Here is an 18,265-nt window from a genome sequence, read left to right as displayed (position 1 = left end):
TAGGTTTGCTCTTCAAATCAGAGTTGCTTATGGTGCTGTTCTTATCCAGCTGAAATTGGGCTGCATCCATGCGGCTTTGAATTCTTTTCAGTCTGTTGTTGCAGCAGGGGATGATTTTATGTAAATCATTGATTAAATCATTTTTGAAGGACTCAGTCTTAATTGTTTCAATCATTGTGAGTATTTCAGGAAAACCACAGGCTGAGTGTCCTTAATCCAAAATGCTTAGGACCAGCTGAATTTTGGATTTTTTCAGACTTATCTATGTACGTAATGAGATATCATGGAGATGGGAACTAGGTTTAAATGTGAAATTTATTCATGTATCTTATACCTGTTGTCTGAAGATAATTTTACCCAACATTTTGAAATAATTTTCTGAACCGTTCGAAAGCAAAGGTGTCACTATCTCAGCCACTCGTGTGGAGAGCTTTGGATTTTGGAGTATTTTGAACATTGAGGTAAGGGATGCTCAGTTGTACATTACTGTTTGAAATAGCCTCATTGTACTTTCAGACATGAAGACGTTGTTGGGTGACACTATAGCATAACTCTGAACTTTTTTTCAAATTAATTTTCAGTTCCTCCAAAATTGGCATCTCTTGTATCTAAAGCTGGACTCTTTTTCCTTGTTCAGGTCCACTGCATATTATGATATTCTCTGTTTGTTGAGCTTCTCATTTTCCGCATGTAGGGAGAGGCAAGGCAGAGAGGGGGAGAGATTGTACTTCCACTGTGCCACCTGCACAATAGGACTGATCAGGTTATCTCCCATTTCCAAAAGCTCTTGTTCATTGAATATGATTACATGTTGTATAATTAGTATGCATGATGATATCTTTGAGCTAGGTTCGTTTCCTTACTAATTGTTTCAGAGTAATGTTGGAATGAATCTGATTTAAATAAATAAAGCTGATTTTACTTATTTTTTCTTTGAAGTAATTGGTGCTAGACAGTCAGGATCGTGCAGTGTTTTGAGCATTGGACTAGGACTTCTGAGACCAGGGTTCAGATCCTTGCCCAGCGTGGAAACCCACTGAAGGACCTCATGCAAGTCACACTCCTTCAGCGTCAGAGGAAGGCTAAGGCAATCTTTCTTTGAACAAAACTTGCCAGGAAGCACTGAACTAAAGATCACATGGTTTATGCTCAGTTGGCTTGAAGGAGCTCCAGAGATTTCAGGCTTGGCTCAATATCCTTTCTGATCTTTGTGTGGGTAGGACCTTGCTTCTAAAATAGCCCCTAGCACATGTATAGCACTTAGCATTCAAACTGTGTGTGTGTGTGTGTGTATGTAGAGAGAGAGAGAGAGAGAGAGAGAGAGAGAGAGAGAGAGAGAAAGAGAGAATGAGAATTCATTACAGTCACCTTGTCAGTATTAGCCTAAGAAGCAGTGTATCTAGAATAGGCATGAGCAAACTTTGGCCCTCTAGTTGTTTTTGACTTCAACTCCCACAATAACTCCTAAGAGCTGGTATGCTATTAGGAATTGTGGGATTTGAAGTCCAAAACACCTGAAAGGCCAGCGTTTGCCCATGCCTGATCTATGGCAATGCTTCTTAAACTATCTGATGTGGGTCCCATCCATCTCAAGAGAAAGATGGGATACAATTTAAATAAATGGAATAGATATAAATATTAGTTTTATGGTTATTTTGGTCCTTCACGCCTGCAAGGCATAGAAAGAGTGGTTTGCTGAAGACCATCTAGTGAGATTTTGGTTGAGGTGAGTTTTGGCTCTTTTGTGGCCCTGTGGTTGGGATATTTTAGTGGATGGCTTTTTTCTTTCTACATTTTATCCTGGGCTGTGGTAGTTCTGATAACCTTCCTCTGGTTAGCTTTTTAGTTGCTGCTGGTCCTTCTGCTTACAAACAATATTTTGTTAATCTAAAGTATTTTCCTTTTAATATTGTATATGTGCATGCGTGTGTATCTGTTGTCCGAACTCTCTGCTTTGGCTGAGTGATGTCAGTAGTCCCTTGTTTAAAGCATCCTTTGAGTGGTGACCTGACTTGGGAAAATAGAGCACGTTTCATAGATGGTGCTTGCAAGAGTTGAATGGGTTCTGACTCCATGAAAGGTTTGGCTGAGTGTGGGACTCTTTATCTGCCACATGTTCCAGCTGTCACGGCTGAGAATTCCTCTTATCTGTTAGCTTCCATTACCAGTTTAATCAGTTTTGATTGGTAGTAGCTGTGCATGTCTTTTTTTGTTTGCATATGCATCTCCTATGCCTGAATTAAGATAATGGGTTGGATTTCTATGAACCTGTTCTCTGTGTGTACATGTTGATGAGCTGTTGGCGTGAAAGCCTACTTTGGGAACTTGCCGATGAGCTACCAGTCTCTTCCTTCAGTTGTTGAATTCCTCTTTGCTGCGGGAAGTGCCCCTTGCGCTGCTTTGAGACAGATTGCTGGGGCTCATCCTTCTCTGCAAACAATGCTTTCCTGCACGGTTGTGATCAAAGGAGCTCATTGGTTTCAATTACATCCCCCCATGGTCTTGGGCAGCTGCTGCTTCCTAAAAGCATCTGTGTGGATTGTTCGCCAAGAGAGGCCTTCACCTGGCAGGTGAGCCTCTTGGAGCATCCATTCTGATTGAAGCCCTGTGAACCAAGGTGCTTGCAAACCAAGCTCTGAGCGCCTCCATCCAGCGTAGCGGGGAGCTTCCGTCTGGTGCAAATGCCGTTGTCTTTGAAACGAGTTGTCATCCTTTGAAAAGTGCAGGGAAAGTTTGAGTAGATATGACCTGCAGCTGTTAACTGGAAGTGCTTTGAGTGAAAATCTAGTTTAAATTAAACACAAATCAAAAGGTTTGAACGAAGCTCTCTCATGCCTGGGGTTGCAAAAAAACATCACTCAGTACAGGTTGATCACTGCTATCCATTTCAAAGACGGCTTGAAATAATAATTTTGTTAGCTTTTGAAGACTTCTTTGAAAGGCGCAGCTGAACTCAGAAGGGCATGTTTTCTTGGTAATTTCTAGCCACAACTCCCCATCAGCCTTCTCAAGGAGGCCACATGGTGTGTACACAAAAGATGGGGATCGTTTGTTCGTTCTTTGTACGAGCTATTTTTAATTGTGCCACAGGCCTCTATGGCAAGGTGTTGGAAGTTCTTTGGAGAAAAAAAGTCTCATATTGTCAGCCTTGGGCATGTTTATAGCAGCACCTTAGGCGTAGTGGTGGCCCCATTGTGTTAAAAGAGGCATGCTCCAGAATCACTAAGAAATATCCCTTTTTAGTGCGGTGATGTTCTGAGTGGTACATGACTCTTTTTGAGAAAGAAGGGGTGTATTGTCTAACTTAGAAGCCTATAAATTAAGGGACATAAGTTGGTCCATAGATCCAGACTTTACTGTTCAACATCCTACATTGTGTATGTGTGCTGTAAATTGCACATAAGCAATTAAGTGGTGCACTATCCTCCTGCTGAACAGTGATGATGACCAGCCCATTGTCTCCTTGCTATTTACTTGCTTATTGTCCTATTGTGCAGTTGAGATGGCCCAAAGTCTCTTTCTGCAAAGTGCAGTAAATGAAATATTAGGGTTGTTGTATGTTTTTTGGGCTGTGTTGCAGAAGTATTCTCTTCTGACGTTTCGCCCACATCTGTGGCAACCATCCTCAGAGGTTGTGAAGAAATATTAAATATTATATTGAAGGCACTGGCCGGTAGTTTAACACTTTCCAAATATAGGCAACCTTTTTATTAGGAAACTCCAAATAGAGTAGACCCATGAAGCTCTTTGTTGAATGGTGAGCCAACTTGTAAGTTAATCCAGTTGATTCAGGATTTAGGCCTTTGTGAGAACAGTTCCATTGGTGGAACTCTGGAAATCTAATCATGAACTGAGTTATGTATTGTGCAGTTATGGATATAAGATAATTAACGCATTATATATTATACTAAGGGAACTCCAAAAATATTTTTGGATCTTCTCTGCTTTTGGGACTGAAAGAGATTCTTAGACAAGACAGAATCTTCTTTGTGTTCTTTTGAGGGAAAGTATTTTAGATCCTGAATATTGTGGCTGGTATTTTCTCCCATGATTGTCTCAGATCTCTGTTCCCCTTGAAACAGCTATTGTAGGATGAGAAAGAACTGCTACTCTGCTCTTTCTGAGTTCCAGGTTTACTAAAAAGAGCAGGAAAATGAGTTAGGGCACCCTCCGCTGTACCTAGACTAGAGCAGGGAAATGAGTGGGTATGATTTTGCCCTTGAAGCATGCCGTTTGGATTCTTTGGACAAATCAGAGAGATAAATGGTCAGGTGAGGTTTGGAATCTAAGAAATGTGCCTTCTTGTTGAGTAAGTTACCTTCTGTTTGCATTTTCAATTTCTTACTTGAATATACGTCTGCATGGCCACCCAATCCCATACTTTTGCGGGCAGGAGGAACTGAGGGTCAAACTGCATGTTAGTAGGCATTCATGATGCGGTTTAATTTTTTAAATAGATCAAACTTTGGGGGTTGAGGGGAAAATCAAACAGATTGTATTGGGGTGGGTGTGTTTTAAACTCTTTCCACTGTTTTCCATTTATTTATTTATTTATCATATTTATATCTCATCCTGAAGGGGACTCAGAGCATCATTACACATGCGCAACAATTCAATGCCATAGAAACAACATATAATTAAAATAAACATTTACATTAAACATTGTCATGAAACATTTGCTACTTGCGTACAGTTATTGGTCATATAGGTTGAGCATCCCTGATCAGAAATCTGAAATGTCCCAAAATTGTCCATGTACATGACTAAAATAATGAGGACTTCACTCGTTGTACACAATCCTTGCTTAGTATACAAAATTATTAAAATGTTTATCTCATTAGGAATGTGCAGATATTCCAAAGTCTGAAATCCAAAGCTCTTCTGATCCTAAACATTTTGAATAAGGGAGACTCAACTTGTTGTGCCTTTTCCCCCTGACTGTCGAGAGTGAATTACCCTTCTTTGGAGTGTGGTTGAGTCTCCTCTGAAGATTTCTAAATCGAGGTTGGTTGGCCATCTTCTGGGAGTGCTTTGATTGTGGATTCCTGCCGGGCAGAAGTGGGTTGGACAGGATGGCTCTTGTGGTCTTGGTACGATTGTATGATCTTAATAGTAATAATGGGCATGAATTTTCAATATGCCTCCTCCCTTCTTCCCCCCTCCCTCCCTTCTTTCCAATTGCATTGTTCACCCTTCTGGCATGTTGTGATTCACATCCTGATTGTACTCACACGTTGGTGACAATCTAGAAAGGAAAAAGAAGTAAAACAACAGATACATAAACTTCATGACCCATTTAATGTTACATAAATTACAAGGAAAGTGATTCCACCTAAACATTAGGATGAGCTTTTTTACTGTAAGAACTGTTTGACTGTAGGATTGCCTCCCATAAAAGCCAGTACCTGATCCCAGATTACCTGCTTTGAACTGAATTAAATGGCAGTGTAGACTCAAATAATCCAGTTCAAAGCAGATAATCTGGGATCAGGTACTGGATTGTATGTTAGTATAGATCCAGCCTCAGAAGATAGGCCAGTGGAACTTTTCTCCTTTGGTATTTCTTTAAACTGAGGTTGGATTGGCATCTTAATGTTCTTAACTTAATGTTCATGTGGTCTGCCCTTGTTTTCATTGTCTCCTTGTTTTATTTTGTAATGGATATTATTTATTGTATTGCTTATTGTATTGTGATGTGCTGTTTTTTTATATGCTGTTTACATTGTATTGTTTTGGGCATGGCCCCATGTAAGCCGCCCCGAGTCCCCGTTGGGGAGATGGTGGCGGGGTATAAATAAAGTTTTATTATTATTATTATTGACACAACGACGTTGTATGACACAGCAAACAAGATAGACATGCTGGATTTCGTTTCACAAAACCACAAGTTGAACACTTCCCAAGTGTCTAGGACTGTGTGATGTATTTTCGGATGATGCGTGCAGATCCCAGCAGGGTGGCCTTTTGCAGTTGGCAGATTGTAATTTTGTCAATGTCTATTGTTTCCAAATGCCGGCTGAGGTCTTTTGGCACGGCACCCAGTGTGCCTATCACCACCGGGACCACCTGCACTGGTTTCTCCCATTGTCTTTGCAGTTCAATCTTGAGGTCCTGATAGCGGCTGAGTTTTTCCTGTTGTTTTTCGTCAATGCGACTGTCACCTGGGATGATAACATCAATTATCCAAACCTTGTTCTTTTCCACAACTGTGATGTCTGGTGTGTTGTGTTCCAGAACTTTGTCAGTCTGGATTTGGAAGTCCCACAGTATCTTTGCGTGTTCATTTTCCACGATCTTTGCTGGTTTGTGATCCCACCAGTTCTTTGCTGCTGGCAGGTGGTACTTGAGGCATAAGTTCCAATGGATCATTTGGGCCACACAGTTTTGCCTCTGTTTGTAGTCTGTCTGTGCAATTTTCTTACAGCAGCTGAGGATATGATCAATGGTTTCGTCAGCTTCCTTGCACAGTCTGCATTTTGGGTCATCAGCTGATTTTTCGATCTTGTATTATTATTATTATTATCAACACAACGACGTTGTATGGCACAGCAAACAAGATAGATATGCTGGATTTCGTTTCTCAAAACCACAGGTCGAACACTTCCCAAGTGTCTAGGACTGTGTGATGTATTTTCTGATGATGATGATGATGATGATGATGATGATGATGATTATTATTATTATTATTATTATTATTATTATTATTATTATCTTCCACAATGGCTTTTGTTGTATATCCCTTCATGGCAGAATGGAGTTGGATTGGATGGCTGCCTCGGTCCCTCCAAATTACGATTCAATCATTGTCTCTCTTATTTGGGAATGAGAGCCCCTCCCTGCTTTCTGCTGGCTTCCTTCCTCAAAGGTGCTGTAAGGTGAAGAATTGTGAGGGTGGGAGACACTGCTAGATTCACTGCACTGGAAATTGTGGAGCATTCGAAAAGCTGCTTTATCAGTCATGGGGAAAAGGAGCGCTGCAGGTCTAATAAATGTGCTAAGCCATTAAATATGAGGATCAAATTTGCCGGCTCGCATTTTTGGACAGCGGCGTGTCCTGAATGCTCCCAAAGTCCTGTAATGTAATTGCTGAGCATTGTAATAAACTGAATGTATATCTGGTTTTTTTGCCCAAACTGGGACTTGATGTTTGTACTTTGAGAGTGCCTCAGGATAGATTCTAAGCTTTCTCTCCTTCTCTTTATACCTTGAAATAAGGTGCATCTGCAGTGTAGAATTAATTCAGTTTGACACCACTATAACTGCCGTGGCTCTATGCAGTGGAATCCTGGGATTTATAATTTGGTTGGCATTGTTTGGCAGAGAAAACTTCAATTCCCACGATTCTATAAAATTGAACAATTGCTGTTAAAGTGGTGCCAAACTGCATTGTGTCTGTAGTACAACTCTCAGCATGGGTGCCGGTTAACTGAGAGTCTCTTGTAGAATTGTATCTTTTGTTAATGTTGGAAAACGTAAATACAGGAGAGCTGCCCTCTAGTGGACACAGCCTGAAATGTGAGCCAATTCTTAGAAAAAATAGGATGACCAAGCCATTGGCAATAGCTTTCCGATTAGTTTGGTAACCAATTTTTTTGCTATTTTTTTGTCTCCTGTGGCACTTGGACTGCAGTAGCAAACCGGGAGGCTTAGTTTATGTTTCACAATTTTTTGTGCATGGAAAATATTAACATTAATGTATATGAGCTTACAGGTGACCTGTCAACATATGATGTCTGCATTCATTTCTGATATAGCCTACAGCACCCAGTGTCAATTGGTGGTCCTCCATCCAATCACTAGCCAGGGTGGAACCTGTTTTGTGTCTAAGGATCTTGTGTCTTTAGTGTATTTAAGCCCACGTTATCATCAATACTGATATTATCTTACTAATTTTGGTAAAATGGTAAAGTTAGGTAGATCTTTCCATACCTGAGGAAAGCCACCATCTGGGGAAGTGAAACTTCTTACTTTAAGAATTTCTGTCGTGTTTTGTCCATCAGTTGAGAAATAAAAGAGAATGTACTTGAGCCTATATGAAAACCACTTATTAGCTTTGAATCAGAGCAAAACAGGTTGAGCATTCCTTATCCGGAATACTAAAATCTGAAATCCTCAATGACTAGGAGTTGTCATTGTTTTGTTGTTGTCTTTTTCCTCTTGATCAAAACCCAAAACAGCTCACAACCATAAAAACAATACAATTTAAAACATATTTGTTCATCTAGATAGCTGTGATAGTGACTCCTTTGCTTTATGATGGTTCAGTGTGCACAAACTTTGGTTAATAAATTTAAAAAATCACATAGAATTACTTTCAGGCTGTGTGTATAAGTTGTCTAGGAGGTATAGCTGAATATCAAGTTTAGACTTGGGTCCCATCCCCAAGATATCTCATTATGGACATACAGTATATGCAAATATCTGTTTTCAAACATCCAGAAGAATCCAAAATTCCAAAACACCTTTGGGCCCAAGCATTTTAGATAAGATACTCAAGGACATCTATTAGAACAGGTGAAATTTTGGATAAATGATTCAGGGGCAAGATATCACTATTATTAATGAAGATAGACAATTAAATAGAGGAAAATGTATAATTGACAGGGAAATATTTTGCATAAGTGTATGACTGGGAGGGCGGATGAAATGAAATGAAGATTTTAGATTATGATTTAATGTACTTCTATATTGTGTGTATTGTAATTGTTATATTTTAAATGGACTGGTTTCTTGTTTTTTTCATGCGCCTCTCCGCCCCAAGTCTTCAAAGAAGGCCCTTGACAGGCTTCAGCCCTTCTTGCTTCTCCGTCCAGCCGGAACTTATCTTCAGGTGCACAAGTTAATGATGAATCCTCCGGCACTTAATTTGGGAAGATATCCCACCGGCTGATGCTTTAAAAAAAATCCAAAAAACCCCACAATGTATTTCCTTCATTTTTTAATTCGTCTGGGGCTGAATGTGCAGCCTCTGGTGCTTGAAATGCTTCTATTGTAGATTCTGAAATCCTCGTTCCATGTTAATGATTGCCTTTTTTTAAAACGCTGATTTTAATTTTCAGGTCCCTGACAAAGGAGGAATGAAGAGTGCTTCTCTAAAGGATTTATGTCCTGAAGACAAGAGGCGCATCGCAAACTTAATTAAGGAGCTCGCAAGGTGAGGATAAACTCCCGCCTGATAATGTATCGGGTTTAGGCTGAGGCTCTCCCTTCAATTACTCGATTATGAAATTTTAAGTGTTCATGTTTATTAAAATGGTGCTCCCGCTCCTCTTTGGTGACACAGGTCTGTCCAAGCAGGGCACAAGCCACAGACTACAAGAGATGGCTGCAGGTGAAGGGAGCTCTGCAGATTGTTCCCTGTGAGGTTTGCCTACTATTTTGCCCATTTGTGCCACACTTTCTTCCCACCTTCTCCTTTCATGTTGTGTGGTTTGGATTGGTGCTCTGTGATGAATAATGGAACTGTGTAGTCAAGAGTTTTACAGTCTGGACCATCTACATCAGGCATGGGCAAACTTCGGCCCTCCTCCAGGTGTTTTGGACTTCAACTCCCACAATTCCTAACAGCCGGTAGGCTGTTAGGAATTGTGGGAGTTGAAGTCCAAAACACCTGGAGGAGAGCTGAAGTTTGCCCATGCCTGATCTACATATTTTCTCTGTTTAACGCATTTTGAGACAGAGGGAAGTTTCATGGTACCCCCTTCTCAAACAAAAGCATCTTAAATCACTAAAGACTTTTGGGAAGAAAGGGAAAGTCCCCCCTCCATGCAGGCAAGAAGCAGAACTTCTTGAGTTACACAGATCTAGGAATCGGAGGTGAAAACGAGGCAGCAGGCACACACAACGGGGTTCTCTCTGTCCCTAATTCCTCTAAATGCAAGTGTTGATGCTTCTTCACTTCCAACGTAAACAATATCAGCTGGGTGCTAAAGGTCCAGGATCATCACTATTTATCTATTCCAGTGATGCTCCAAATTGTCCGGTTCCTGATATGTGGTGTAGTGGTTTGAGTGTTGCTTTGGGGTTTATTTATTTATTTACAGTATTTATATTCCGCTCTTCTCACCCCGAAGGGGGCTCAGGGCGGATCACAATGCACACATACATGGCAAACATTCAATGCCATTAGACATACAGACAGAGACAGAGACGAAGACACAGAGGCAATTTAACCTTTTTCCAGCTTCCAGGCTTCATGAGGGTATGCTCGATTTTGGCCACAGGGGGGGCTGCTGTTTCATCATCATCATCATCATCATCATCATCATCATCATCATCCACTGTGATACCGAGTCCTTGATGGATTGCTTCCTCATTCCTGTCTGCATGGTGCTGGACGATTTTTATGGTGTTGTAAATTAGTTAAATTAACCTCCCTGCATAAGCGGCACCTAAATTTTCCTACTTGATAAATGCATCTATCTTTCGGGTTGCTTAGCTCAACAACAAGCTGGGCTATTTTTTGATGTTCGGGTGCTCACTCCGGCGCAGGCTGGCTTCAAACTCATGATCTCTCAGTCAGCAGTGATTTATTGCAGCTGAATACTAACCAGTTGCACCATAGCCTGGGCCCTTAGATATCCACTGAGTGACACTGAGCAAGCCATACTTTCTCAGCCACAGAGAAAGACAATGGCAAACCACCTTTGAACAAATCTTACCAAAAAACCCCCATAAATGAAAACATCCACACTTAGAATTTGATGTTTTTTTTAAATTGCAACTTTTGCAAAGAAATCGCACTTATGAATAGTGATGCAGCTGGAATCTCTTTGTAGCTTTTCTTTCTGGAGAGCTTTTCATTCCACTTTGGGTCTTTCTGGGACTCTTTTCCTTCCAATTGCTTGGCTATTCCATAGTGAACCATTACAAACATGTGTCTTTTGATGTGCGACTTCTCCTTTATTTCTTTGGTATGCCACTAGTTTGCTTCGATTGAGAGAATGCATGCCTCCCATTTGCCAGTATTGTAAAGGACTACACCTGTGTTACACCTGTGACATGCTGTGTCATTTTGGCCCATTGAGCAGAGCTTTCCAAACATTTCACGTTAGTGACGCACTTTGCGACACACTAATTCAGTTTGAATAGCAAACCGGAGGTTAAACCAACCCCTTATAAGAGATACATACATAAAATGTTTAACGAAATGTATGAAAACACAATGTATCTCGTGAAAACCTTTCATTTATATTTTTAAAAATATATGATTCATTGCTGATTTCACATAGACATAGACTCAGGTTTCTTGTTAAGTTTACATGACACACCTACACACTGCAGCTGGCATGCTAATTAATGTGTCTCAACACAAAGCTTGAAAAGCTCTGCCATAGTGTAACTGTTGTAGTTCAACCTGTGATTGTGTCTGATGGCAATGGGAATGATGGTCTTCTTGGCCTGGTTGAAAGGCCTGTGAGAGGCCTGATGTTTCTCTCGAACAGAGTGCGGATGCTCAAGATCAGATTTCTGAAAGAGGCCCACAGCAGTCTTCCTCTGAGAATCGGTTTTTTGAGGATGGGTTGTATGTTTTCCGAGCTGTATGGCCATATTCCAGAAGTATTCTCTCCTGACGTTTTGCCCACATCTATGGCAGGCATCCTCAGAGATTGTGAGGTATGGAGAAACTAAGCAAGGAAGGTTTATATATCTGAGGATGATTTTTCAGGTGCAGAATGTAATGAGCTTGGAGATAGAAAATAAGACTTTTGTAAACTAAAGGAGAGTTCCCAGGTTTGTTGAAGGTCAGCCCATCTATGGGGTTAAAAAGGGAGAGCAAATCCTTATCTGGCTGTAAAGTGAAACAGAATGTGTTCTTTTTGTTACACGAGACAGGAAAGGCTTTATAAGATACAAGGGAATGATTTTCGCTCTGTTTGGTCAACGTTGAATTCTCATGACAGTCTTGCTTCCAAGTGGATTTCTAGTTTCATGTTTCCAGTATTGCCAAGTACCTGTTCTAGGTATTAGGACTCTATGCTGCGTTGTACTTGTGGATTTTGCAACCTTGTTTCTTGTGTTTTATCTTTGTACCTTGAAATTCATGGACTACTTGTTATCTATTGAAGATACTGTTTTTGGACTATACTGTTTGCATCATTTTTATTGCATGGCCTTCGTATATTCTTTAATAAACTGCTTGCTGATTATACTCAACTGGTGTGGTGTCTAAGGTCAGAGGTGTTCCTGTTCTGGAATACAACAGTAACACCAATCTCTGCATCTGGAGATACGTTACTGCCAGTGCTATGCGCTTCTCATGTAGAATAGTAACTCCATACAACAAAGGCCAGTGACTGGAGTCCATGCACATGCACAACATTGCTCTCCATGCAATTCCACATCTACTGCTGTCAGTATAATACCTATGTTGCACAATGGTGAATCATTATGTTGTGTGACAGCTGACAATTTGCCCCACCTGCCTTGTGCCATTTATGCATGCCCTGACCAGGATGCTAGATAGCATGTGCAAGCTTTTATACTTAGATTTCTGTGAAATACATTTTAAGTCAGGTTATTTTAAAAGAGAAACTAATTGAAATTAAAACACGGTTTTACAAATGGATTTAAATGAAAGGATATGACTTTTTATGGCCAAGGATCCATTTGAGAATACGATTCTTTTAAAATTCCTCCCCCCTGATGGGCTGCTTGCTATTTCTACCTGACATTTCTGGGAACTAAGAAGTTGCAGCAACATTAATTTTGCAGAGTAAAATCAGCATAACCACGTTCTTATATTCGGTTCTCCTTTTATTTTTAAACCTAATCATATTTTAATGGATATAATTAAAAAGATCTCTTCAGCGTAAAAAGAGAGTTAAGCTTTTGCTTCATCCCCCCCACCTCATTCGCTCTTTGAAACCTTGCCATAATTTTCTTCTTCATCTGGAAATGGTGGAAGGTTTTACATTCCAATCCAGCATGGCCTGCCGTTCCATAATACTTAATAGCAGAATAAGAGACAAACTATTTTGTCCAAAGGGATCTTCATTTACACATTTCAGTCTCGACTGTCGTACTCAGATTTCCATGCCCTAAGAGTACAATAAAAAGTAGTTCATTGGTTGTTGGCAGCTTGTGCCTGGAATCCCATTGGGATATTATAATATTGGGATGATATAGAGATCATTTTCATTAGGCAATCCTTCATTGTCCGAGTATCATGACTTTCTAAGTGTAATATCTTGGTGGTGGATACATAGATGACTGTGGAGCCTTATTCTTGACCCACATGTTCTTCCACATTTAGGACATTGGTTTCCGGGTAGAAGTTAGTCCTGATCAGGGTTGGCTTGACATGCCTTCTTCTTGGCACATTTCTCCCTCTCGCCCTCCATTCGTGCCTCTTGAAATTCCATAGCACTGCTGATCACAGCTGACCTCCAGATAGAACGCTCAAAGGCCAGGGCTTCCCAGTTCTCGGTGACTATGCTACAGTTTTTAAGGTTAGCTTAAAGCCCATCTTTAAATCTCTTCTCCTTTCCATCAACATTCTATTTTCCATTCTTGAGTTGGAAGTATAGTAACTGCTTTGGGAGACAGTGATCGGGCATTCGGACAATGTGGTCAGTCCAGCGGAGTTGAAGGCATAGGAGCATCGTTTCAGTGCTGGTGGTCTTTGCTTCTTCCAGCACGCTGACATTAGTTCACCTGTCTTCCCAAGAGATTTGCAGGATTTTTCAGAGGCAGTGCTGATGGAATCGTTCCAGGAGTTGAGTGTGATGTCTGTAGACTGTCCATGTTTCGCAGGCATATAACAATTTGTCCTACTCTTTGGAAGGTATCAGCAAGAGCAGTATGGGAGGACAATAGCTTTATAAACCTTGGTATCCCTATGGATGTCCTGATCCTCAAACACTCTCTGCTTCATTAGGAAAAATGCTGCACTCACAGAGCTCAGGCGGTGTTGTATTTCAGTGTCAATGTTGACTTTTGTGGAGAAGTGTCTGCCAAGGTAGCGGCAATGGTCAACATTTTCTAATATTACACCATTAAGCTGTATTTCTGGCATTGCAGAGGGGTTGGCCTCAATGAGAGGCCAAGCTTCTTGTATGCTTCTGCAAAGGTGTTTAGAATGGCTTGTGGGTCTTCTTCTGAATGCGCACAGACTACATTATCATTGGCATATTTAAGTTCTGTAACATATGTTGTTGTGACCTTGGTTTTGGCTTTCAATCTGCTGAGGTTAAATAGCTTGCCATCTGTCCGATAGATGATTTCCACTCTGGTGGGAACTTTCCCATCAATAAGATGAAGTATCATATGATATAGATATAGATGTAGATGTAGAGATATAAAACTCCAAGTAAGTATGTATATTTGTAGGTTGGTTGGTTTGTATCACAAAGGTTCCAGCATGGCTTGATGGATCTGGACCAAACTTCGCATACAAAACCTTCATTTTCCAACTTAAAATTATCAACCCCATTATGGGGCGAGGGCCCCTAATAGTAAAAATATTACAATATATAAATAGATGGATTAGCAACTGGCTTATCGGTGTGTATGTATGTCGCTCAGATGCAACCATAAGAGAGCAGTCTATAGCTAGAAAGGATTAGCTATTGATGAACAACACAGCCCCGAAGGCCTTAAGGAATTAGGCAATTTAATGAAGATTTATATTTTGGAAAGGATGCCTGTGTATGTATGCCTGTGCCTTGCTCTGAGGCTGAAAGACTGACTTCTAAGAAACGTCCAGATAAAGGAAGAAAAAAGATAGGATGAAAAGTAAGAAAACCTGAGCAACGCTGGGTAGACCTGTTAGTAGTAAGAGAAAAAAATGAAAGAGGAATAAAGGATCTCTTATTGCTCTTTCATCAAAGAATGGTGTTGTGACACCCAATTTCTGAATCTTGTAAGCCCCACCCCATCACAGCCTCCCATTTCCAAACAGGCCTGCTTGCTGTATCTGTCCTTTCTGTCTCCTTTTCAGACCCAGCAAAAAGGTGGGATATGAATAGAGAAATAGGCAAATTCTCCAAAACAGGAAGATTGTGTAAATATATAGCAGGAAGAGTAACTGCTGTCATCCCTCCACATTTGCAGTTGTGACTTTTATTTATTTGATAAATAAATAAATAATGAGTTTTGTGTTTTTTTTTTTTTTTTACAAAATGGCAATAAATGCATGTGCATTTGCCCTGCACATTTACAGGCTTGACTTTTGATTATTCATGAATTTTATTGAAATGTTCCCTCTAAGAATCTCTACATCCTCCAGTGTGACTCTGGGTTAACTTCCTTCGGCCAGGCTGGAAGATGTAGAGATTTCCAGAGTGGATTTGGAGCGCTGATTGTAGCTACCTTGGCCTGTTTGTTCATATTATGTTATAAGAAATTTGGATACAATGGGTGTTCTTTTCTTGCTATTTTAAAATACCGCTTTTAAAGCCCTGAGAAGTATGCCTTTAAGTGTTCACTGATGAAACCGATGAATCATATCATTGAAAGCAAATATGAAAGCATTAAGTCAGAAAAATTAGAATACCAGATTTTCTCCTTTCTCCTGTTCATCCCTTAGTGGAAAGCTTTCCTCAGCTTTTGTTTTGCCAGCCATTGTTCTTGTCTTAGCAGGCCTTCTCTGTTCCTTCTTCAGTTTCTTAATGCACAGATTTCCTCTTCTTAATGCCAGTATATAATTTCAAGATGGCTCACTGTTAGAGGGTGGAAATAAGCCTCAGATGGCATCTGCTCTTGCTGAGACTTTCCGAAGAGTAGGACAAATTGTCTTGAGTTTGCATAACTTGTGTGAAAACAAGTAATCGGTCCAACAGACTGGCAAGGCATGTTGGCATTACGTTTCATTTTGTGCATCATCCAGGAGAGAAATTGTGGCTCTGTTGACAAAGTATGGTTTTGGATTACAACTTCTGACTATTGTTTATGCTGGTTAAGGTTGTTATGGGTTGCAGTCCAGTATTATCTGAAGGGTCTTCAAATCATAGAGGTGGAAGAGACCTCCACTCCAACTCCCTTTTAACTTACAGGCATACACTATCCAAGCACACCCACCAGACGACATTCGTCCATCTTCCAAAGCAGCCTATTTCATGGTCAAACAGCTCTGATCATCAGACATTTCCCCTCCTTATGTTTAGGTGGAAATTCTTTTCCTGTAATTTGAATCCATGGCTTCATTGTGTCCTAGTCTCCAGAGCTGCAGGTAACAAGCTTGCCCCCTTCTCAAATATCCTTTCAAATATTTAAATATGGCTCTCATGTCTCTCCTCAGCCTTTCCTCCAAGGTAAACACCTCTATCTCCCTCAGCGTTCCTCATAGTGCGTGGCTTCCAGACCTTTCCTCATTTGTGTTGCCCTTCTCTGGACACTTTCCAGCTTGTCAATGTCTTTAGGAAGTGTCAGACCCCAGGCAGCAGGGCACCAAGAACCATACACGGAGGCCAATCTCTATCTAATATCTTTATTAAGGAAATATATAAAAGTAATAAAAACAAGTGAAGAATATAGTTCAGAAGCAGACCTTTCAAATGAGGTCAAATATAGTCCAAAAATGCAATGTCCAATAGATGATATTAGAGTTCAAAGTTTAAATCCAATACCGAAACACACACTATTGCCAAGCAATAGTGTGGGGAAATGCCAGAGTCTTAGGAGTCCAAGGAAGCTTGACAACAAGGCTGGAAATAATCTTGGTTCTTAACAAGGTCCGTGACTAGAAACAAGGCAAACAGTGAATCTTGGAACAAGGTCCGTGGTTAACAGCAAGGCAAGGCAGTACTTGAATTCTTGATCCGGGAAGCAAGGAACTGGGGTTACGAAGTCCACACACGATCTTACTCCTGAAGCAGCTCTGTTGACTCCGCAAAGATTCTCCCGTGTCAGGCACCTATATTGGGGTCTCGTTTTCCCACCAATAATCTCTTTCCCTAGAGAACGGGAAGCGAAACCCAACTTTGTCCAGATGCAAGACTCCTTAGAATTTCCCAAGGGAAGCAGGTCTAATCAGCCTGTTGTTTGGCAGCAATCCGTAAACTCCTGCGATTCTGTTCCCTGACTCCTCTGTCAGCACAATAGGATTCTCTCCTAGGGAACGGAGGCGAGGAATGTCCAAGGTCTGTTTTACTGAATTCTTGGGTACAAACATCAACATCCGGCAGGTGAAAAGACTCCGGCTCTTGTTGAACCGGCGAAAACCCCATGTTTTCGTCTTCATCTGCCACAATGGCACTAGGAGCAGGACTACAAGGCCCATGAGGCATCACAGGAAGCAACCCTTTGAGTTCGGCCAGTTAACCACCTCCCTGTCCACTTAACAGTCGCGTTGTCTAGCCTTTCTATGCCCCCTACCCGTATTAAACCCTGGAATGTTTGTAGCCCATAAGCCACTTTGTTATGCCTGCTGTGGCTGGAAATCCTGCATAAATTGATTTATGCTGGCCTTGGAAGGCCTGGTAGAACCAGGTTCTGATCTCCTCATGATAGCTATGCTACAGCAAGTTATTCTTACTAAGCCTTTATTACCATAGATTCCTCTGATGTGAAATAGGTATGATACATCATGCCTGTACAGCAAGGATGTGTTGTCATCTTGATATAATGCATGACACGTAGAGCAATATGTTGGCTTAATCCAAGGGAGAGAGCCGGCCGAGAGTGGGATGGGGGTACGGAGGAGAAGAAGAAGTCAAACTGCAGCAACCGAACCAGAGTTTTTGCTTAACTTTCATTGATTTCTGTCCTGACAGACCCAGAAATCATTTCTGGCATTTCTGCCGTGAGACATAAAGCACTAAAGCATACCATAATCTCCACCGGGTGCTGAATAGGCCTTGACATAAATCTGACATAATCTGACAAAGCCTGTGTATCCATTTTCTCTGCCATCTTTTGGTCACCTGTGAGCTGTTATATCTTTTAGGGCTTATCTTCTTTTGCAAGGACTGCTTCCTCCCCGAACCCCATCCCAGGACCATGCGACGCAGCTGCCAAATGTTCCTCCGATGGGATAGAGAAATGGCAATGTGCTGTGGCGTTCTCAGAGCTTGTTCAAGATTTGTAGTTGCACTTTTAGTTCAAAGCCCCTGTAGCAGAAGCTTGTTATAGCTGCAGTTCCTGAAAGTAACTCTTTACTTCCCTGTTTCTCAAGAGTAATTAAAATTGACAATTTTTACGTTATATACAGAAAACCCAGTGCATTTTCACTGTAACAGTCTATTGTTCAGTGCTGCAAAACAAGGTCTCCTCTCATGGATCTCATTACTGCCATGGCACAACAAGATGCGTGAGGCAGCACTTG

General features: G+C 41.0%; 1 protein-coding gene across 3 annotated transcripts in view; it reads left to right on the top strand.

Annotated features, from left to right (window-relative positions):
- The window catches only part of kiaa1328 (KIAA1328 ortholog), a 252,717-nt gene that overhangs the window by 12,984 nt on the left and 221,468 nt on the right, over positions 1 to 18,265 (top strand). For all 3 annotated transcript variants that reach the window (XM_008119155.3, XM_008119154.3, XM_062972600.1), the window contains one exon: positions 9,060 to 9,154. In XM_008119155.3, coding sequence (XP_008117362.2) covers positions 9,060 to 9,154 — 95 coding nt within the window. The remainder of the gene's footprint in view (positions 1 to 9,059; positions 9,155 to 18,265) is intronic.

This window comes from Anolis carolinensis, chromosome 2, assembly GCF_035594765.1.
Source record: "Anolis carolinensis isolate JA03-04 chromosome 2, rAnoCar3.1.pri, whole genome shotgun sequence".
Classification (NCBI taxonomy): domain Eukaryota; kingdom Metazoa; phylum Chordata; class Lepidosauria; order Squamata; family Dactyloidae; genus Anolis; species Anolis carolinensis.
This window is presented reverse-complemented; position numbering and strand designations above follow the sequence as displayed.